Below are 19089 nucleotides of genomic sequence, written 5' to 3'. Positions count from 1 at the left end.
AAGAGTGTCATGGTCTTATACTTGCTTATACCGCAAGACTGTAAGGACCCATGTCTTAGTGGATAGGGGATGCTGTGGAGTATGAGGACAATGTTCTCCTCACAGCCACAGGTCTACACGTGCAAGTTCTACACATGGTGATTAACACTCTAGTATATGCACAAGCTTAAACCATGAATACTTCTATCAAGATGCTCATCTTGTGACTACAAGTAGCCCAATCACATGCTATGGGCTCTCACATACAGTCAAGCTCGTGAAGTGTAGCATCAGCTGATTTAACTCTTCTAAAGTGGACTTCTAGCAGAAGGAAAACATAAAGGGTTTTGACTTCGCTTAGTCCACAATTAAAATGTCTTAAGTTAGACCACATTATCCCACATTTAAAAAGTAGGTAGTCAGCTGAAAAATTAGAATGTTTGTCTAACAAAGACCTAAGCCACAGAATCATGACAGGTAAGACACTCAAATACAGGTGTGACACTCAAAGACAGGTATGACACTCAAATAGCCAGAGAGAAAGCACCCAAAGAGAAAAAGGAAGAAGAGACTTGAAATACAAAACTTTTATGATAGAGGAGATATGGAGAGGACTGGAAGAAAAAAGAAAGGATAGGAACAGGGATGAAGCACTCAGCAAGTGCTATTAAATACCAAAATTAAGGTGATCACTCAAATGAAGAAGAGGAAAAAATTAACAAAGAGGAAGTGAGCGATTTCACTTGTAAAATTGTTAACCACTATAATGCCACTTCTGCCTGCCAGAAAAATGTCACGATGTGCCTTGGTACTGTAGCTGACTATCTGACAGATGCTCCTCAAGAAAGATAAAGAATATGAGAATATGGCAGAGCTAAAAATGAGAACTACCATGTCTTTCAACAGAAAGTTGTGCTCAAAACTTACCCATTAATAGAGTGGAATATTTTATCATATTCTTCATCTGAAAGATTTAATCTGAAACACCAAGAAAATAGTTACAGAACACATATGAAATATACCTATTTAACCAGAAATATATCATCATTATTGAACAGAAACATGAGACACAGAAAATATGGAGAAACCATTGCTTTAAACAGAATAAGATAGTCCCAAATCAAATAAAACATTTCACTTGAAACAGCTCAATAAAGACTGAGAAGCCATGAGATAGAATACAGAACCCCATCAGGTAGAGTTCAAGATCAGGTACTGTAAGACCCCCTTGGCAGTCACTCATTAAATTTAATTTACACAAACGGGATGGTTATTATTTCCTGCAGACTGGCAACTCCATTTTCCAATTGACTCCAAGAAGGTCAGAGCTGCAAACAGTGGGTCACACCCATTCTTCAGCAAAGGTCTAGTTGAGCGGTGGAAAGCTCAGAGAGACCTCAGCATCAGCAAAACCAGCATGATGACTGCACTCCTGCGGAACTGATGCACTGGGTACTTTCAAAGCACCCAGCTTTGCTGCATCTAACAGCTGTCAGAATTAGATGCCTCCATTCATCAATGAAGCTTCTGGTCAGCAACCATTCGGAAAGCTCCACCAGCTACGAGAGGAACATCGGCTTCTAATGCAGGCACTTAACTACTGCTCTTACTGGCCTTTGTAGGTATTGTGATTTTCTGCTGCGTTAGTATAATTTTAACTTCAGTTATAATTTTAACATCTGATTTTAGTGCATTTACTATTTTATAGCTAACCGCTGGCTATGGAGTATTGTCAGTTCTGTTACTCTGCTACTTTTTACCCAGCAACCGAAACACAACAACACATGGACTTAGTGACCCCCAGTTTGAGCAAAACTGGACTATTGGTTTCTTCAAGGAGTACTGACAGCCTTCCGCCATTACTTGAATTCTAGGACTACAGAATGTAACACAAGATAGTATGTCCATATGTATCTGGATATCTATGTATGTCTGTGGGGAACTACACATTAGACTGAACAGATATAACTTCAAAACCCAAGGATGCAAACTATGGAAGGTAATTTTACAGGTAAAAAATTATTTTTTTAAATAAAGGTTATTATCTTAAGAAGAAATATTAAAAATTACACATTCCAGTTCACTTTTATAATGATTTCTAAAACACCCTCCAAATTATAGCATCTTTAAATAGTCTTTAAGGAGCTCCAAACACCCAGAAAAGCAGTGCAACTGCTTTCTCTACCTCTAAGGCAACATTCTTACATTAAACAATTATCACCCACTTACAAGGACATAAAAATCTACCTTATTGGCACAACTCGGGCACCAGCAGATTCCAAAAACTTCACATATGAAGCTGCAATGTAAGAACTTCCGAATTTGTGGAACTTGTCGAAGTGACATTCCTGTGACAATATCCCTGAAGGGTCCAAGGAAGAAAGTCAGCGCTATGCAAACAGGCAATGTCACGCACCGAAAGTAAAATTAAACTGCGATTTCCTCTGTGCCACGTTATGGCGTTACATTTACTGCCTGAAAGAATCACAAACACTGAGACAATGGGGCATCCATTATGATGCCTGGTCACAAGGTACCAAATAAACACATTATCTGACCAAGACGCAGCTTCTCTGCTTGAGCTATTCAGTACTACAGCTTCTCTTAAATAACTTGTTACTTTAAGACTTTGAAACAAAGCATGTATAGCGTAACGCTATTTATAAACGCTTTAACCAAACCTACGCCTCGGGAGACCTGTCCCTCCCCACAGACACCATTAGGGTTTCACGTCGGTTGTGGGAGCCGTTCCTCCTTCCCGGGGGACCCGGCTGCCCCCTCGCAGCCCCTTACCAATGATGGGTCTCTCGTTGCCCCCCGCCGGGCGGCCGCGCAGCACCAGGGAGGCTGCGGAGGCGCAGCGAAGCAGGAGGAGGAGGAAGGTGACGGCCGGGAGGAGACGAGAGCCTGCGAGGAGCTCCATGTCCACGTCGCCCGCTGCCTGTCGCAATCGACCGCTCCGCTGGGCGCCCGGCAGCGGCCGACCCTCCCCGCCCAACGCGGGGCACGCTGGGAAATGTAGTTCGGCCTGGGCCCGGAGGGAGGAAAAGGCCCCGCTCCCGCCGAGGGCCCTCAGAGCCGGGGAAGGGGAACGCTTGTGGCGCCAGGAAGTAACCCACAGCCCTCAGAGACAGACAAGGTCGGTTCAGCTAGAAAAGTTTTATTAATATAATGATGTTATCACGTAAAAAATTAAAAAACATTGTGCATTGCACTGTGCTTATGGTCAGTAGTAAATTACATTTGCATCGGTTAACACTTTATTTTTTTGAGGCACTCGTTATTTTTAGAGATGAATAATGCACTTAAGAGAATTTTACTTCTGTCTCTTGTTGACTCTGCAGCTCAAAGCTGCCACACCAATACCTCCCCACCAATACCACCTCCCCAATACCTCTGCCATTTGTTACACAGCTGTCCTAATTATCCTGTGTCCTTATTATTAGCAGCAACTGCCATTGACCCTTACATAGAGCTGCCACCTTATATATAACATGTAAACATTAAAAAAATAATTAAAAAATCACAAAAAATAACTGCACTTGGCACTCTAACTGTTGTGTTAGGCACACGTTACCATTTAATAATACATTAAGTTTATTTTTGAGGACATTTAGGACTTCATACTTATAAGAACTGTTGTTCAAATGAAGATCAAAAAAACCCAGCTAAATTTAGTCCTGTGCATATACACATGCAATCAAATGAAGTCTCTGCCACATAAACCAGCAATGATCAGAGATTAGTTTCAGAGAAAAGTTTGAATTTTCCTGTTCACTGAAACACAGTTCATTCCTTTATGCAGTTTATATTCAAGGATTAAAATTGAAGGAGCACAAAATTAAGACAATAACTTCAGTTCTCCAGTATATAAATTATTTGGAACTTGAGTTACACACTTGAAGAACTGTCAGATGCCTGACTACTTAGTTTATTTTCTTATGAAGAAGAATTAGCACTTCACTGAACTCCTCTATTTAAAGGAGCTTTTTTATCACAAAATAGTTCAATCTGAGAAAATAGAGATATATGAAATATAGGAATATATGAAAACTTATCTCAAAAATGTTTCTTTAAATTTAGGCTCCATATCAAAGATATCTTGAATGAGAACGAAAAATGCACTTGAGGAAATGAGGGAATTGGAAGAAAAGTAATATTTAAAGGTCTTTGTCAGTTTTGAAAGGACTTTGTATCTAGCACTGACCTTACCACAGCAGAAGAAACTACAACCAGCTACAAGTCTATGGGCCCTTTGTAGCTGCTCCTCTTGCTAATAAAGCATAGCTTCCAATGGCTTTTGCAATAATGCGATATTAATGATAATCTAAAGCAAGAAATCCCTGATTTAATAGCATAGTCACATTTCCCTCCCCTGTGCATATGTTAATATCCCAGCATCCTACAGATTCCAAAATAACAAGTTAGCATTTCTAGCTACCTAAGAAACAAAGTATCTGTTATGGATTCATTTATAGAATAGAATCATATGGAATGCTTAAACATATAATGCTTATGCAAAGACCTGCTGGCTTATTACAAAACGGAGTTAAAAACTGACTGGGTAAATGAACTCTAAAAGCTGGTGTATCAACAAAAAACTGAGTCTTAGATTATTAAATACTGGGGACTGCAGGATGAAACTGCTATGTAATACAAGTGATAGCTTTTACAGATGCAATGATCATACCTGAATAATGTGTATAGACACTTTTCTTTTCATTACTCCCACAAAAATAAAGAAGGCTCAATAGAAATGAAAAATCTCTTCCATTTCCCAACAGAAGAAACAGACTGCTGAGTTGCCAATCACTTTTCTGAAAATAAAATGAAGATACCTAGCTCCTACACTGAGGGCCAAGTGACCTACAAGCACCCTTAAACCACACAACAGATATTTCTGAAGTTCAGATCCACAAAGGATAATTTTCTATAGCCTCCAAAACAAACAGATACTGCAAACAGCTAGGACCTCTTGACCCCTGTAGTGTTCTACAGTAGGAATTAAAGGTGATCACAATCTGAGTTGCCCATGACTTGTCCATAGACAGTATCTCTTTGAAGAAAATCAGAATTTTCAAGGTTGTTTTGACTGTTACCAGTTCCTCCTCCTGATACGTACTGTCCTTTGACGAATAGGTACATGGTGTTCTGCCTACCTTTTTCTACAAAACTGGAAGATTACTGTGTTAATTAGCACAAAAAGGGAAGCTGCACAAGTGTCACAAAGATTAAAACAAATATCTCACTATTTCTGACTGATTTTCAATATGACACAGACTAACAAAACAGCCTTTTTCCCTGAGAATCAATCCAAAAAGCAGCCTCTGCTCACTCCTTGTAAATTAGCCCTGCAGTCCTACTCTTGCAACAAACCAGTCTACCCAATTCACGTTCTGTTCTTTTTTGTATCCTATTATCTAGACAAGCCAAGATACAAGAGCTAAGCATAAGGTTCTGGACTGCATTATTACAGATGATTTGTCTCCAAAGACTTAACAGGAGCAGTATTAATCTCTGATATCTAATGCTCTCTTCAGCTTTTTTGCATAAAGTTAATCAATTACACACAGTATTACAAATCCATAGAATTCATTAATCTTTTCAGATGTACATACTGATAGACTCCAGTCAGCATAAAAGTGCAGTCAGTATAACAGTGCCCTGCAGAGACATACTGGTTTCATTTACAATAATTTCAAGTTTACTTGAAAGATTTCGAATTAAAATTATTTCCACTTCCAGTGTTCAAGAACTGATACAATACTGTAATAATTCATTCCTGGGCAACCAGAGAAATGCTCTGAAGATAATCTGCGGATGCCATTATGAAGTCAGTCCATTCCTTGGCCAGCTCTTCAATGGAGACTTCCTCCCCACCATATTCCTGTGGGAGAATACTGACCGGGAAGTGTTCAGTCAGACTCTGCATGTAGTTATTTCCATGCATATACACCTAAAACAAAATAGGAAAAGCATTTACTTGGGTATGAATGCTGGACTACTGAGTGAAAATAGGCAGCAAAGAAACTCAGTGCAAGAGCTGAAGCCACCAGCTTGGTTTGACTGAACAAGCTTACTTGTTCATAAAGAGCTCCTTATATGAAGATGAAAGTACCAAGTAAGTGAGTTTCCCCATGGGTGCTCTGTACCTGCAGCTCAATGAAGCATGGACTACAACCCAAGAACTACATCTTAGGCAGCTGCAAGCACAGGAGCCAAAACTGACTACACACTTGTTCCAGACTGCATTAGCAACACTGATGAGGGTACACGCTACATCTGAAGAGCTAAAGTGAGCTGAATCATCGGAAGACTGGGGTTTGGTCTTGTCAGGACAGGTATCCTATACTTGCATTTCAGTCATTTCCAAGAAAAAAATCCCAGTGTTTGGCTCCTGGCCAGCACTATCTGGTCCTGTCACATGTATTTAAAAACAACATTAAGTACTATGTATGTAGGTTCAGTCAAGTGCCAAGGAGGACAATCAAAAGAATCTGGATCTCAGTCCTCACGTTTCAGTTCCAACTGAAATTAGACCCTGGACTACTTCTCCACTTTATAATACTGCAGTTTTGGTTCTTCTCTTTTTCCTTTATTGCAGCTATTTTGAAGCCTTGTTCATTAATTTCAGTCAGAGGAATTATAGAGGCCTTTTATAGGCTTCTTATTAACACGTGACAAGAATTTTCTGCAATTATTATTATAAAAAGACTACAAGAATATCCACTCAAAAGGTAGTTGGCTGCCTCTCATCTAAGACTTCTTCATCAGGAAGTAAGATAATGAGTGAGTAGTAATTATTCCTATGGAGATATGAGGAACCAGCACTTAGAGGTTTGGTTTTTTTTCCAGATCATACTTGTAGCTCCCAGCCAGGCAAGAAGCCATACTCCTTCTGTTCCATTCCATAAACTGGGATATACGGTTCGTCTTCTTTTAGGCCTTCACTGTCCATCTGCCCCCTTTTCTGCTTTTTGAGTTCTAGTCCAAGACATTCTGAGCTGGATCAGGTGACAGAGGCCTTTTTCACAAGCATTAATGTGAGAGAAGAAGGGCCATGGCAACAGGCTGTTGGAACATACCCACATTTTCAGAGTGAGGGACTGCATGAGGCTGGCAGAAACAATCTTGCCTCTCTCCCATAACAAAACACGTACTAGGAAGAGAGGACTGGCAAACAACAGCTAACAGTGATCAAAAAACCCTGAATCTACTGTTCTGGAATGCAGTAGTTACTGCAAATACACAAGGTCCATGTGCTAAGACAAGGAGGATTGAGAGTGGGAATAACAACAGACAGGACTCCCTATTTTGTATCTTAGTCGTGCTGTTAACATCTCACAGCATTTCCTTTTGTGCCAGCTGAAACCTCCAATATTCTTCCTATGCTAAAATAAACCACAATTCTTGGCATGCTTTTGCATCCAAATACAAACAGGGTTTTCAGATTTAAAGCTGCAAAACAACTTGAAACAACTAATAAGCTATTTGGAAAAAAAAATCTTTGAACTTAAGCCAGACCTACTTTTGATGCATAAATGCACCTGCAGGTCTTTTAGAATTAAAAAGTTCTCATCTTCTCATTCTGCACAACCTGGGGCATAACATCACTGTTCAGTGATGATTTCTCACTGTCATTTATGAGCAGAGTGCTGGGAGATCCAGGACCTATTTTTTCCTGGTTTGGCAGAAGAATTGCTGTGTGACCTCAAGCAAATTACTTAATCTCTGTCACAGTGGATTTTATCTTTAGAGTGGTGATAACAGCAACCACTTGCAACTCTCACATTATTGATAACCACAAATGCTTTACAATTACATCCTGGAGGCCTGTGTGGCACTAAGACACAAAAATGATTTATGCTCTTCCGTGCTAAGGAGTACTAGATCCTAAGGGAAGTGCTACAGACTGTCATGTAAGAGTTTTGCGGCAGAAAGAAATATTTGTGTGCACTCACCCGTTGCTTTATTTTTTCAGTGAGAAAAGGCTTAATTAGAGCGAAGACTGGGTGGAAGAATAAAGGCTCGTTAATCAAGTGGATACCTCGAACCTTTAGTGGAAAGGAATCCTGTCAACACATGAAAAAGTGTAAGAGAAAGAAAATATTGCTGAAAAGATTCTAGTGTTAAGAACATGCCTGTAAAAGTTATCTAGCCCATAGGTTAGAGTATTTGTCCTGACCTTGCCAAATTCCTGTGTGTTGAAGTGTTCTCAATTTACACTGCCCCAACAGCACTTAGAAAAACCACATCTTCTTCCTCCCATTAGAAGGCAAAAAAAAAAGCAGTATGAGAGGCTGACTATTTAAAAAACCCAACCAACCAAACAAGAAAACCCTCACCAAATTGCACATAAGTAATGCACACAAAGCTTCTGCTCAGCCTTTCCTCAGAGGTACAATTCTTCACGACAAGAGATTCATTTACCAAAAAGCTATTGAGCCATGTGCTTTCATTGGCAATTCACAGCCTGAAGGATAATATGTAAATATATAAAAATATAAATCATTGAAGCTGCTAACTCTAACTTAAATAAATAGTATGTATATTTAGAGATGAGCCTTGAAATTACTGGGAATTTGCGCAAGTCAGCAGTTCAGTTTTACAAGATTAGTGTCGTAATGAAAATAAAAATTATATCTTCTATACAGTCTTCATAATATGAAATACTTCTACTTGCATTCAAAATTCATTTAGAAGTCATAGTACTTCAAGAGGTAAAAGAAAATACAGCAGTGTGAAAAACAGAATTATGCAATGGAGAAAGGATGGCTTCCATTCATCTCCCACCCCATACTACCTCTGCAATCAGAGCTTTCTGCGTATAAAAACAGTATTTCTCATAAACATTTCTCCCCACCAGTACAGCAGCATTTCTCACATTTCATGCCCTCTTCTATGGTTAAAAAAAACCCTGAACACCACACATATTTAAGTGCAACTCCTTCTAGATTTTCATATATGATAAAGACCTGAAAACTTTTAGATTATAGGTTTACTGCATGTTACTATGTGTTATCATATACTTTACTACCACATTTTGCACAAAATAATTTGGTTTTGCCTGGGGTAACAGATTTTTCAAGATGATGTCTCTTACTAATCTTACTATGCTTTCAATTCCTCAGTACATACTTCCTTCCTACTAATGTCTGTTTCTTCATACAGGATAGTAATTTGCAAGACATATTTCTTAAGGAAAACATACAGTTGAAACTAAGGTTCCTTAATTTTTACTTTTAAGTGTATTGAACAACACTAAGACAATCTATAGGTGAAATGCATGGACTCAGTTAAAGTGATGAAAGGAATCTGAAAAATTAATTAGTTAAATTTATTTCTCTTCTTAGAAAAGAATACTGGAAACACAATTTTTTCTGTTTTTTTCCAATAGCTACAATAAACATCTATAAGCTTGAAAATCACGCAACAAATCTGAAATATGTCAAAATGGGAACACCAGGAATTTCCAGGTTCAAGATAACAGATTGATGCCTTTATATGTAATTGCAAATCCTGCTCTACTTCCTTTCTGCTCTATTTCAAGGTCAAAAAACTACTAGCAACTTGCTTACTACCTCAGAAATCAGCTGAAACACTCTCACACATCCCTTTCTCATGAGATCCAGCCCAGGACCGTATGAACATCAAGGGTTCTTATTCTAGATATGAAAAGTTGGGAAAGCCTGCTGCTTTCACCAAAGTTTTACAGTAGATACCAAAAAGGAAGAATGGCTGAAGTTCTGATGATATTAGTTCACTGACTAAGCTTTGATAGAACCTCAGATATGAACCTTATCAAATCAGAGCAAGAGATTATTTCCCTGGCTCATTTCCACATCACAGACTAACAGGTTTATTACTCATTTTCAGCCTAACTTCTGAAGGAAAATAGGATTCTAGAACTACGGTGTAGCTTGCCTGTCATTTCTCTGCACCCTTCTTATTTTCTTTTATTCCTTTTTTTTTTCCTCTTCTCTCAAATCCATGTGCAAATTTCAACCAAATTTCACAGAAAAGAACAAGTCAAAAGTCCCTACAAGTTTTGTGAGAAATAGGAGGTGAGGTAGCTGTGAGCTGCACAAAATAATGCCCATGTTTTGGGGCAGAAAGCAAGCAGAACATGACACAGTCTGTTGGTAGCAGAGGGATGGTCACGTAGCACCATCCGTATTGTTACCAAGTTGCTACTGTCGTGCTCTTAACTCTTAGCATGTGCTATTTCTCATCTTCCCTGAGTCTCAGGGAAAAAAACAACTTTGAATGTTGAGTTAATGCACAAAAGAATTGAAGAGAGGAGATGAAATGAGATAAAGAACACAGATCCTTACAAAACTGGGCTTCATCTGCTCTTACACTCAGGAAATTCTTGAGTTGTAACAGGTCAGTCGAGTTCTTATAAAATATCAGAGGTTAAAGGGCATTTATTGCTATACAAGAACATACTTTAGGTCAAATTAAGCACAACCTATGCCTGAGCTGTCAGACTTTTAATGGATTAAAGATTTGTTCTTTCAACCTGCATAGACTCTAAGAAGGTCTAAGGAATTTACCATAGCTGAAAAATTTACCAACAGATGAAAAATTGGGAGTTACAGCAATGAAGAAGCATAGAGCAGTATGTCACACTTACTGTAAGTACAGCAGCAATTTTCTTGGCCACTGCTGGACTGATCTGAAATGCGTGAGCAAATCGCCACCCCTGAAGATCAAAGATAGCCTTGACTCCATTCCGCTGAGTCTCGATCTCCTTCACAATGAGCTCAGATGTGATAAGACTTACACGAAACACTTGGTACACTGTAAATAACTTGGGATCCCATTGTCCTGAAGAGTAAATAGATTGCACTGTATTACCATGAAGGTACCACATACACCTGTACTTTTGCTTGCTACTGCTTCTAATGTGCTTCTCAAGAACAAGAAGTAACAAGCAACATCAGAGGTGCTGAAATAAATAGATCTGCCAGTACAGAAGTTTTTCTGTGTGTCTGCTTTGTCACTCATCCTTTAAACTCTTCTTGTAGATGGTACCACCTAATGGTAGATGGTCATAGAGTCCACTCAATGTAGTATGTTCCACCTGTTGCTGTAGCCTCCAGTATGAAGTTTTGACAGGAACAGTCATGCTAACAGAAGCCAGAGATCATTAATCAAATCAATTAATATAATTTTTCTTTAGTACAGTAACTCTCCCAAGATTCAGTGGATCCTGTTTTTTTCTGAGGCTTGAGCAAAGAATTGCTTGGGATGAGCCTTAGTCCTAGATGAAATCATCAGAGAGCACAACTTTCTACTAGACCAGCTGATAATAAAACAATTCTTGGAAAACTGGGAAAAATGTTTCTGTCCACAACAAGCACAAAGAACTATGGTAATACCTGACCATTTAACTACTTTTTTTTTTAAAAAAAAAAAAAAGACATTTGGGAGTGCATCAAACAAATCAAGGACCTTTAGAGTGTTGTTACACAGGGCTCTTTGGCTACATGTGAACCGTGAAAACCCAGTGAACTTCTCATCCATAACTAAACTGAACAATGGTACATGACTAGGTGTATGCCTTTTTATTCTGTTCTCTCTCCCCCTCTGCACAAGTACCAGAGTCGTACATAGCACATGGCTTTGAAAATCTGCATGGAAACAAATAATTGTTGGGACACTCAGTCCCAAATAACCACATATTCTTACAAGTTTCAGGCTTTTAACCTTACAACTTCTTTTGAAGCAGATAAGAATTTCCAAAAAAATTTATTCATAAAAGATTGTATAACTTAAGCCATATCAGTATATGTCAGATGATATAACAGTCCCAGCTCAATAAACTAATCTTTATATTAATGTAAAGGTACTTCTAAAAGGGAACATAAATATGTTACCTTTCTAGTTAAGACATTCTGATGTTATCTAATTTTATCAACCCCTGGTGTTATACCCGTAAAATACTTTCATTTTGCTGCTGAAATTGTGATAATTAAAAGGCAACAGACAGGCAGTTGTGCCAGAGCCAGATGTGAAACAGGTTCAAGCAATTTTGTCACTCACCAATTCTGTATATTAGAACTTTGCTTCCATGTGGGTCCCTTGATCTCAGGACTCCATGATACCCACTATGCAAAAGACCAAGAACAGAAGATGGTTGTAAATCTGCACTTATTTCTGGGCATTCAATTCTCCACTTCTGGTAATTCTTCAATAACTGGAAAAAATAAATGGGGATGTCAGATAAGCATCAGGCAATACATGAAGAGCACAGTTAAAAATGCATTTTCAACATGTGGTTACAGTCAGAAGTTTAATTCATTAAATTACCTATACTTTCATTGTATATCATAAGCAAATCATTCCTAGAAGCAGTAGGTTGCTATACCATATTCAAATAAGTGAGCTGTTATCAAGAAATTAGAATTCTGTCAAATTGTTAATGGACTGCAGTTACCATTTTGTATCAGAAGAGAAAACTGGAATATGCAGAAAAAGCCTGTAGTTACTATGTAAAATACATCCAAACCTCAGTTTTCTTACCCAGGTTACACTTATGCCGTTGGATAACGCATCAGATTAATACAGGATTTGTTGAATTTAGAGGTGCAAATGTTTATAGAGGAACTTTCTCCTTCAACCCTGCGGGGCCTATTTTGTACACAGTCATTAAAAATTTTAGTTTACTACTGAAAACAGATATGATCATCAGCATACCCAAAGAACATTTTCAAAGTCCCTCCTACCCCCCTGAAATGGCAGAATACAACAATGTAGCGGGTCCATTACCTCAGTAGGCAATTTCCCTCGCCCAGCATGGAAATAATGAGACTCTGTTTTGCTAAAATGGAGACCCCTTCCATTGTCGGGAACATGATCACCCTGGTTCCTAAGGGCATAAACTGGCCCAAAATCTGGCATGTTTAAGGCAAAGGAAAGCCTGTGTGTTGAGAGGCATTGGCCTAACTCTAAGGAAGAGTCAATTAACGCCGTTCCTTTCTGAGGCAACATCCATGTAGAGGTATTACAGATGATACTGTGAAAGGTCATCTTAGAGATGGATCATGAAAAATGAAGTTGGTGATGCAGTACTTTTAATTTCCAAGTCCAATTACTGTTTCTCCTTTAATACCAACTGAGTGGTAGTGGAGAAGATGAACTGCTATGCCCTGCAAGTAAAACTCAAGACATTTTGCATAGGTAAGTGGGAAGTTATGCAAGTCTATCTACTAACAAGTTTCCTCTCAATCATCAACTAAATTCTGCCTCTGCTGTATCACTCACGCTAAGTTCTATAGCACTCAGTTTGGAGGATAGCGGGATAGTTCAGGCAAGTAATTTAGATTTTGTATTAAAATCTGCTGAACAGCTACAGTTTAGACTTCTAACCCCAAGACCTTCAAAGGAGATAAGAGAATCAGAATTGTTCAGTACCTTCTTCCACAACAAACTGAAATGTAGGTTTAAATCCTAAAGGTAGCATGCACAGGCTAGCCTTTCAAATTGTTACTGTATTTCATCAAACAGCAAAACCCAATCTGATCCCCAGCACAGTTTCACAAATTAAGTGTGTTCACCACAACAAAAGCATCAACCAAGAGTTTTTTATTTCTGTTAATTTGCATTAACATAAATTGTTATTAATTTCTCAATTACTCCATATTTCACAACAGAAATATTAGCGTTAAAAAAACTAGCAACTTCAACTAGTAAGATATTACCCTAAATAAATTAATGAATTACAAATTTCTTGTATCTATGCAAATATCATTTTCATCAGCACTTCCATAGAAAGAATGGTCAGAAGGAACCTCAGTGGATACTGAAGAGACTCTTAGAGGGAGACCTGAGACTTACCATCCTATACCTCATATTATGTTATTATCTACTTTGTTAGATAATTAGCCTTATTTCTTACCCTTCCCTCTACTTTCAAGTTTCTTGTATCATTTTTCATAAAACATATACCTCTTCTTCAGCTTAAGGCTTTTCTGCTCAGATGAATGTCTTGAATTATTTTGAAGGTCTCTCAATTGAATTGTCATGAATTGTCAACTATTTAAAACGCATTACTGTTGATCAGCAGACTTTACTTACAAGTAGATGAATAGATGATCAGAAATCATCTGTATCATTCATGAAAATAGCACCTATAAAACATGTATTTATAAGCACAAAAATGAAAATGTTCATCTGTCACCCTAGAATCCCATTTGGTTTGGCAATGAGAAAGTTGCTAAAAGCCTCATCCTAAACTATACAATGTAGAAAGAAACATTTAACCGTGACAAGAATTTTACTAGAAGCTTTTTGACTGCATTAAATCAGTTCTAGTATAGACTAACTTTAAAAAAAAAAAAAAAAAAAGGGGGGGGGGGGGGGGGGGAGGGAGAGGGAGGGAGTAGGGAAGAAAAGTTAATTTGTGGAATAGAAATTCACTACGATGGCACGGAAAGGCCAGATGAGGTACTTTGATTATTTCACTCTGTTAGCACTTGACTGTCTACAAAGGGCAGTCTGAGCAATGCCAACTACTTTGTGCCAACCAGACAGCACTGTCAACACGTTATGCTCTTTTCCTTGGCCTTTCCACTACAGACACTTACACAAGCAGCAAAATACAAAACATACCTCTAAACAACTATGTAAACAGCTGTAGCTTTGTCATTTCTCTCTTTTTTAAAAAAATCTGTTGCACCACAACTTAATGAACCTAATTAACAATTACATAAATGTTTTAAACATTTCTTTTTAGAGCTGGCTTCCAAAACCAAGATGAGACTAAAAATCATACATTCATTTAATACTCTAAATAATCCTACCTTATCAGTACGGTTAGTTTCTCGTTTTAATGAATATTCACATTTTACAAGTTGGTAACAACAAAGATTTAAGTTCTGGACCGTGGGAGAAAGGGAAAGTGTGTTCACAGCTTGTGACACACTCAAGATCCTTACAGAAGACATAATTTACCTATGGGTGGGTCCATTAAGGAGTAAATGTATGGTCAGAATACTTCTGACATCTTCCATGACACAGACAAGTGGTCAATCTTTTAGACACATAACATGGCTAAGCTCCAGACTTACTTTCCTTGGGCAGAAAACCACAAAGTGCTGAAGAGTTCTCAGATTTTGGAAACCTAATCTAATTACCTGAACTTATATAGAGCTGACATAAAGGTTAGCATTAGATAATCTTCCACAGCATCTACAGCTAATTTTGGGGCACATTCTCTAAGTTTTAACTTATGTAATCAATCCCTTTTTTAGCAGCTGGACATACTCAAGTCACATACAGCTACATAATTAGTAATCCTTAAACATATAACAGAATTTTTTTAAAAAGCAGTGTAAAAACAGCAAGAAAAAACAAAAATATTATATACAACTGGATATAGAAGATGGAGCAATCTAATATCAGGAAAAAGAGGAGCATTCATTACCTAATACAAAAAAATGGCTCATGTACTTATAACACAGCAAAAGCATCTCAGTGTATAATTATGTGTGTTTACAAACTGAATAATCTACTTAGTGTCTGCTCAGCATCTGAAAAGAGATGCAAGATAACTTGATAAGTGGAGAAAGCTGAAAGATGAAAAACTCCAGTGTCTGGAGTTAAGCATTAATGAAGAGGTTTTTCCCTGAGGTCTGACTGGGGTAGTTCCAGATTTCTGAACATCAGAGATGATAAAGTTACTGATTAATCCAAGATGCATGTGCTACAAAACAAAGAAAAGTGAACTTAGCACTTTACTTAGAATTGTAAATTCAATGTGCTTGTTACAGAAACCAACGTATTTATATATGTAAATTAATTATTTTTGCTTGATTAGTATCTATTTATTCATATTAACAAGGATGCTAAACAGAATTGGGCGTCTATTGTGTCAGCGGTTGTACCAACACACACGGTGTTTAGGAAAAAAATGTTCTCTATTCGCAATCTTTGGAGGAGAAACCAACAGCTCAAACTTTAGAATATAAACATGCATATATATATACACATAAATGTACACCTTTGTGGATATATATTTTATATATGTGTATAGAGCTATACACAGAATTTAAACATGGCATACACAGACAAAGAATTGAAAATATTTTTACTAACATAGGACTTTCCTAGGAGATGCTAGTTCTCCAGATTACACATATAACTACTGAATCTGAGTGACGGTGTTTTTTGATCAGAACAATGAAGGCAAACATACACACGTACCTGGTACACTAAAAAGGGATCTATAAACCCACTGCTTTAGCACAATTAATGGAGACCTGCGGCCTTGCTTCTCAGATTACAACGTATAGTAGATAGGCGTGTCTGCACAAATCAGTGAGCAAACAACATGCTCAGCTCAGGTATAAATTTATATCCAGACTCAAATCTTTTGCAGCACTAGCATCTCATCCATAAGTATATCTCTAAAAGGGATTACAAAGGCACAGAAGATGCTGTAATGATAGAACACTATTCCTACTGAGTGTTAATTTTTAGTAGGTAGGTAAGTATTGCCTAGAAATCTCACAGGACAAAAAGATTTCTCATTTACCTATTGAAAGTTTGCTGTGTTGTTTGACAGTTATTTTTTGTCTGTGTCAAAGGACTTTATTCATTCCTGGAGACAAATCTCTGCCGGTATTTCACGTAGAATGACTTAACACTTCTTACCAATAACATTCATGTATATGAAATCCTTTTGTGGAAGTTGTCTGCTTAACTTCACCACTTCTCCTGGAGCCTTAAATAGCTTAAGGGGTACAGGTTCACGTACACATTTCCAGTCACTTTCTAAGATAAGGCACTGGGTCAAGTTTAATCCTCCCTGTGATTCAAAATGCAGAAAAAGAATTCTCTTCTAACTTGAGAACAGTCTGTGTTGTTGTTTAACCCAATACGCAGCTAAACACCATGCAGTTGCTTGCTCACTCCCCCTCTCCCCAGTGGAGTGGGGGAGAGAATTGGAAAAGAAAGGTAGGAACACTTTAAGAGAGCCATTCCCAGCAAACCCCCCAATTTATAGTGAGTGTGACATTTATGGTCTAGATTATTTTCTGTTGGCCAGCTTGAGTCATCTGTTCTGTCTGTGTCTCCTCCTAAGTTCTTGTAAAGAAGAAGCTGGAAGAAGTGAAATACAGTCTATCCTTAATTTAATGGAAGCATTGCTGGCAACAACCAAAACATTGGTGTGTTATCACATTATTCTTAACACAAATCCAAAACAAAGTCTCACTCCAGCTACTGTGAAGAAAGCCAACTCTATCCTAGCTAAAACTAGGAAAAAAAAAAGTGTCTACTGAGCACTGCAGTCCTCTCAGAAATGTAGCTCTCCTAAATAGAAAAATGATTCTATGATTCTATCCCAGTAAAACCAGGACAGTCTGTTACTGAGCTTAACTGAATAATCATTGGCTTTTAAAAATATAGACAGTTCTAGCTCTTCTTCAAGTTCCTCAATTCAAGCTACCTGCTTCAGCAGTGGATCTCTGTCTAGCATGACATATAAACATATGTACCTGAAAGCAAGTCTGGAATTGCCATTAGAAAAATGTAAAAGATTGCTGTTGGAATGAGTCATCAGAAAAGATTCAGAAATGGACTGTCTTGCCACAATTTACCTGATTATTCTTTTCAGAAAGATTTCCAAATATTGATAAACTGAAATCAGGCAATCTGTGTCAAATATTAACCAATGATGCACCAATAAACAGTCTGGTCAGTTGCCAGACTCTTGATTCATATTTAAGGCTAAGTATAAACCCATACTAAGAAAGATGCTTTATGAGCTTTGGTTATAAGCATTGACAGGGCCACAAACTTTGGTTACCCCTTAGCAGCTCTACAAGTACTATGCAGGTAGCACACAGGAGCCCAGTGAGCTAAAAGGGACTGTATCAGCCTGAACTCCAAACTGAGAGGCAACATCAAACCACAAACAGTCGCTGTCCAGCCTAATGGCAGCAGGGCTTTGTCTAGGATGAAGTACCAAAATAACCTCTCAGACTTGGGTGAGATGAGTATGTATCTTATAACCAGCACAGATTTTTGCACAATAATTCTCTTGTGCCTTAATACACCAATTGCAGATAAACACATTCTTTTGTTGTTGTTGTTTGGTTTTGGTTTTTAAGTGCTTATTTTCTTCTTCCCATGCTGTAAGAGAAAAAACCTAGAAATCAGTGTTAGCTGATCTCATGAGCCAAATGAATAGAACACAAACCTTAATTTTTAAAGCTATTTATGATTAAGGGCTTAATTCAATTTGTCACATTCGCTTTTAGCTATCCTGATCTTGTGGTATGTCCATATGCAAACAGTCTTCTTATGGTGACTAAACTTGGAAAATCTACAGTACAGAGAAGTCAGAAACTAAGAAGTGAGGTCTGTCGGGCAAATGCTGTAATCAATATCAAATTCCACTGAAACAGCTTCAGGTTGGCACAAGTGAATACATGCTTTTGCCCTGGGAAGATCTTGAAATACTTGCTGTTCAGAAGGGCTAGCGGTTGTCAATCTCTCCATAAAAAAATGGCTATTAAAAATATGCATGCAGTTTCTTTATGGCAAAGAGCCATACAAACAGCCAGGAAAGTACCAACACTTACCAAAGCCTGCAAGGAATGTTGTGAATGACTTAACTCCAAGAGAAAATAAGTTTTACTCATACCTTTATGTTAAAGAAATTATAATTCTGTAGTGAAACTAGTACCATGACTAAAATCCTGAGCCTGACAATCATAAGGATGTCCTTTAAAGAACATAGTTTTGTGACCTGAGTTGTGACCTCACCACAATTACTGTAACCTCTACATTATGTGACCATATCACACTTACCACAACCTTTACATTACCTCATGGAGACTGCATCAAGCCAGCCACCACACCACATGCTTATACAGGGCTGCACTAAAGACACGCGTGAAAAGCGATTAGTTACACCCTGAAACGCCCTGCTACGTCTTGGTCCACCCAAGCGGTGCGGCTCACCCACCCGACATCCCACCAATAACCCCCCCTCGCTTCTCGATCCCCCATTGCTGCTCTCATTGCATCCGCATCTCCCGGGCCTGCTTCGTCTGGGCCTAAGGAGAGGCGCACCCCCAGAGGCGGCAGGACCCGGTG

At 38.2% G+C, this 19089-nt stretch overlaps 2 protein-coding genes across 2 annotated transcripts in view; both read right to left on the bottom strand.

The window, feature by feature from the left end:
* GGH (gamma-glutamyl hydrolase (conjugase, folylpolygammaglutamyl hydrolase)) overlaps positions 1-2902 on the bottom strand; it is a 12326-nt gene extending 9424 nt beyond the window's left edge. Inside the window, exons 1-3 of the mRNA XM_010190773.1 lie at positions 2773-2902; positions 2227-2341; positions 907-957 (exon numbers count right to left, since the gene is read on the bottom strand). Of these exons, the coding sequence (XP_010189075.1) occupies positions 907-957; positions 2227-2341; positions 2773-2902 (296 nt within the window). The remainder of the gene's footprint in view (positions 1-906; positions 958-2226; positions 2342-2772) is intronic.
* A 2853-nt stretch (positions 2903-5755) lies between these two features.
* TTPA (tocopherol (alpha) transfer protein) lies at positions 5756-12885 on the bottom strand. The gene is made up of 5 exons (XM_010190772.1): positions 12754-12885; positions 12028-12181; positions 10616-10809; positions 7941-8051; positions 5756-5935 (listed from the first exon to the last, which is right to left on the bottom strand). Exons 1-5 carry the CDS (start codon positions 12883-12885, stop codon positions 5756-5758), a joined length of 771 nt encoding a protein of 256 aa, XP_010189074.1.
* Between the last annotated feature and the right edge of the window lie 6204 nt (positions 12886-19089).

This window comes from Mesitornis unicolor, unplaced genomic scaffold (assembly GCF_000695765.1).
Source record: "Mesitornis unicolor isolate BGI_N332 unplaced genomic scaffold, ASM69576v1 scaffold2778, whole genome shotgun sequence".
Classification (NCBI taxonomy): domain Eukaryota; kingdom Metazoa; phylum Chordata; class Aves; order Mesitornithiformes; family Mesitornithidae; genus Mesitornis; species Mesitornis unicolor.
Note: the sequence above shows the minus strand (reverse complement) of the source record. Positions and strands in the feature narration are given on the sequence as shown.

What these genes read in the sequence shown, in the direction of transcription:
- TTPA (XM_010190772.1), bottom strand. Translation starts at nt 12,885, where the DNA reads ATGCCAGATTTTGGGCCAGTTTATGCCCTTAGGAACCAGGGTGATCAT. An exon ending in AAATTGCTGCTGTACTTACA is followed by an intron (nt 8,052 to 10,615) that starts GTAAGTGTGACA and finishes ATGTGTTGACAG; the next exon opens with GATTCCTTTCCACTAAAGGT. An exon ending in CTGAAAAAATAAAGCAACGG is followed by an intron (nt 5,936 to 7,940) that starts GTGAGTGCACAC and finishes ATTTTGTTTTAG; the next exon opens with GTGTATATGCATGGAAATAA.